At 68.3% G+C, this 1,476-nt stretch overlaps 1 protein-coding gene across 1 annotated transcript in view; it reads left to right on the top strand.

The window, feature by feature from the left end:
- The window catches only part of MROH6 (maestro heat-like repeat family member 6), a 6,591-nt gene that overhangs the window by 4,789 nt on the left and 326 nt on the right, over positions 1 to 1,476 (top strand). Inside the window, exons 10-14 of the mRNA XM_008583076.1 lie at positions 1 to 159; positions 411 to 530; positions 785 to 887; positions 997 to 1,062; positions 1,192 to 1,297. Of these exons, the coding sequence (XP_008581298.1) occupies positions 1 to 159; positions 411 to 530; positions 785 to 887; positions 997 to 1,062; positions 1,192 to 1,297 (554 nt within the window). The remainder of the gene's footprint in view (positions 160 to 410; positions 531 to 784; positions 888 to 996; positions 1,063 to 1,191; positions 1,298 to 1,476) is intronic.

Below are 1,476 nucleotides of genomic sequence, written 5' to 3'. Positions count from 1 at the left end.
GCGGTCCGCGCCTCGGCGGTCGGGCTCCTCGGGACGTTGGTGAGGCGGGGCCGGGGTGGGCTCCGGGTGGGGCTCCGCGGCCCCCTGCGGAAGCTGGTGCTACGGAGTCTCGTGCCTCTGCTGTTGCGCCTGCACGACCCCAGCCGGGATGCTGCTGAGGTCAGCCGCCCCCCTCGCCCAGACCGTTTCACCCCCGTCTCATCCGACACCCCCCACTCCCACCTGCCGCCCCTCCGGGTATTACAGGTCAGGGACTCTCCCGAGGACCTCAGGTGCATGCAGCATGGGCTCCCAGGGGCCCGGTCTTCCCTTGGGCTGCCCTGGGCTCTTCTCACACCCTTCATCCTGGCCACCTTCTCACCTCTTGCCACTTCCTGGGCCCCTAACCCTACTCCCTTCCCCTATCCCAGAGCTCAGAGTGGACCCTGGCCCGCTGCAACCAGGCCCTTCGCTGGGGCCTGCTGGAGGAGATGGTCACTGTGGCCCACTACGACAGCCCTGAGGCCCTAAGCTGCGTCTGCCACCGCCTGGTCAGTGGAGGAAGCAGTGAGCATGGGGGATTCTGTCAGCTGCCCACTTGTGCCAGCATTCGCCAGGGCCACTGCCCCCAGAATTGAGTCTCCACCCCAGCCAAACCTGACCATTGGTGTCACAATGTGGCAGGACCAAGGCGTCACACCATGCCGCCCTGCCCTGGGAACCCCAGACCCTGGGTCCGCCTCTGCAGCCTCCTCTCCATGCAGGATTGGCCCTTCGGTCCTTCCACAAACCCTTCTGTCCCCAGGTTCAGCGGTACCCGAGCCACATTCCCAGCTTCCTGAGCCAGACTCAGGGCTACCTGCGGAGCCCGCAGGACCCCCTGCGCCGTGCAGCCACCGTGCTCATAGGTGATGCAGTCGGGGGTCACACTGTTCCTGGCACCAGGGCTCTGGGAGCTGGGCCAGCCCTTTCCTGCTGGGCCGCAGGGCCAGTGCTCATGGGTTTGCTTTGGCCCAGGTTTCCTCGTCCATCACGCCAGCCCCAACCGCATCAACCAGGACCTGCTGGACTCCCTGTTCCAGGGTGAGGACCCGACTCGTCAGGACGGGGGGTCCAGGAGAGCGGGCGGGTGCGAGGGTGGATTGGACGGCAGTGGATGGGTGGGCGTCCGGGCGCCCCTACCTCCTTGCCTGAGCCGCCTCCTCGGCGCAGACCTAGGGCAGCTGCAGGGCGACCCGGAGCCGGCCGTGGCCGCCGCGGCGCATGTGTCCGCCCAGCAGGTGGCGCTGCTGGCCCGCGCGCAGGGCCGACCCCGTGGCCCCCGCCAGGCTCGCTGTTGGCCAGGTGCGGGGACAGGGGTTGATGGAAGAGGCAGGGGCGTAAGGGTGGTCGGGGAAGGGCTTCTCGAGGGGTGAGGCCCCACGTGCAGGGAGAGCTCCCTTTCCGCCTTGCTCAGTGCCATGGTGGCGCACGCCGACCACCACCTTCGAGGCCTCA

The sequence above is a fragment of the Galeopterus variegatus genome, unplaced genomic scaffold (genome assembly GCF_000696425.1).
Source record: "Galeopterus variegatus unplaced genomic scaffold, G_variegatus-3.0.2 Scaffold2823, whole genome shotgun sequence".
Lineage (NCBI taxonomy): Eukaryota > Metazoa > Chordata > Mammalia > Dermoptera > Cynocephalidae > Galeopterus > Galeopterus variegatus.
Note: the sequence above shows the minus strand (reverse complement) of the source record. Positions and strands in the feature narration are given on the sequence as shown.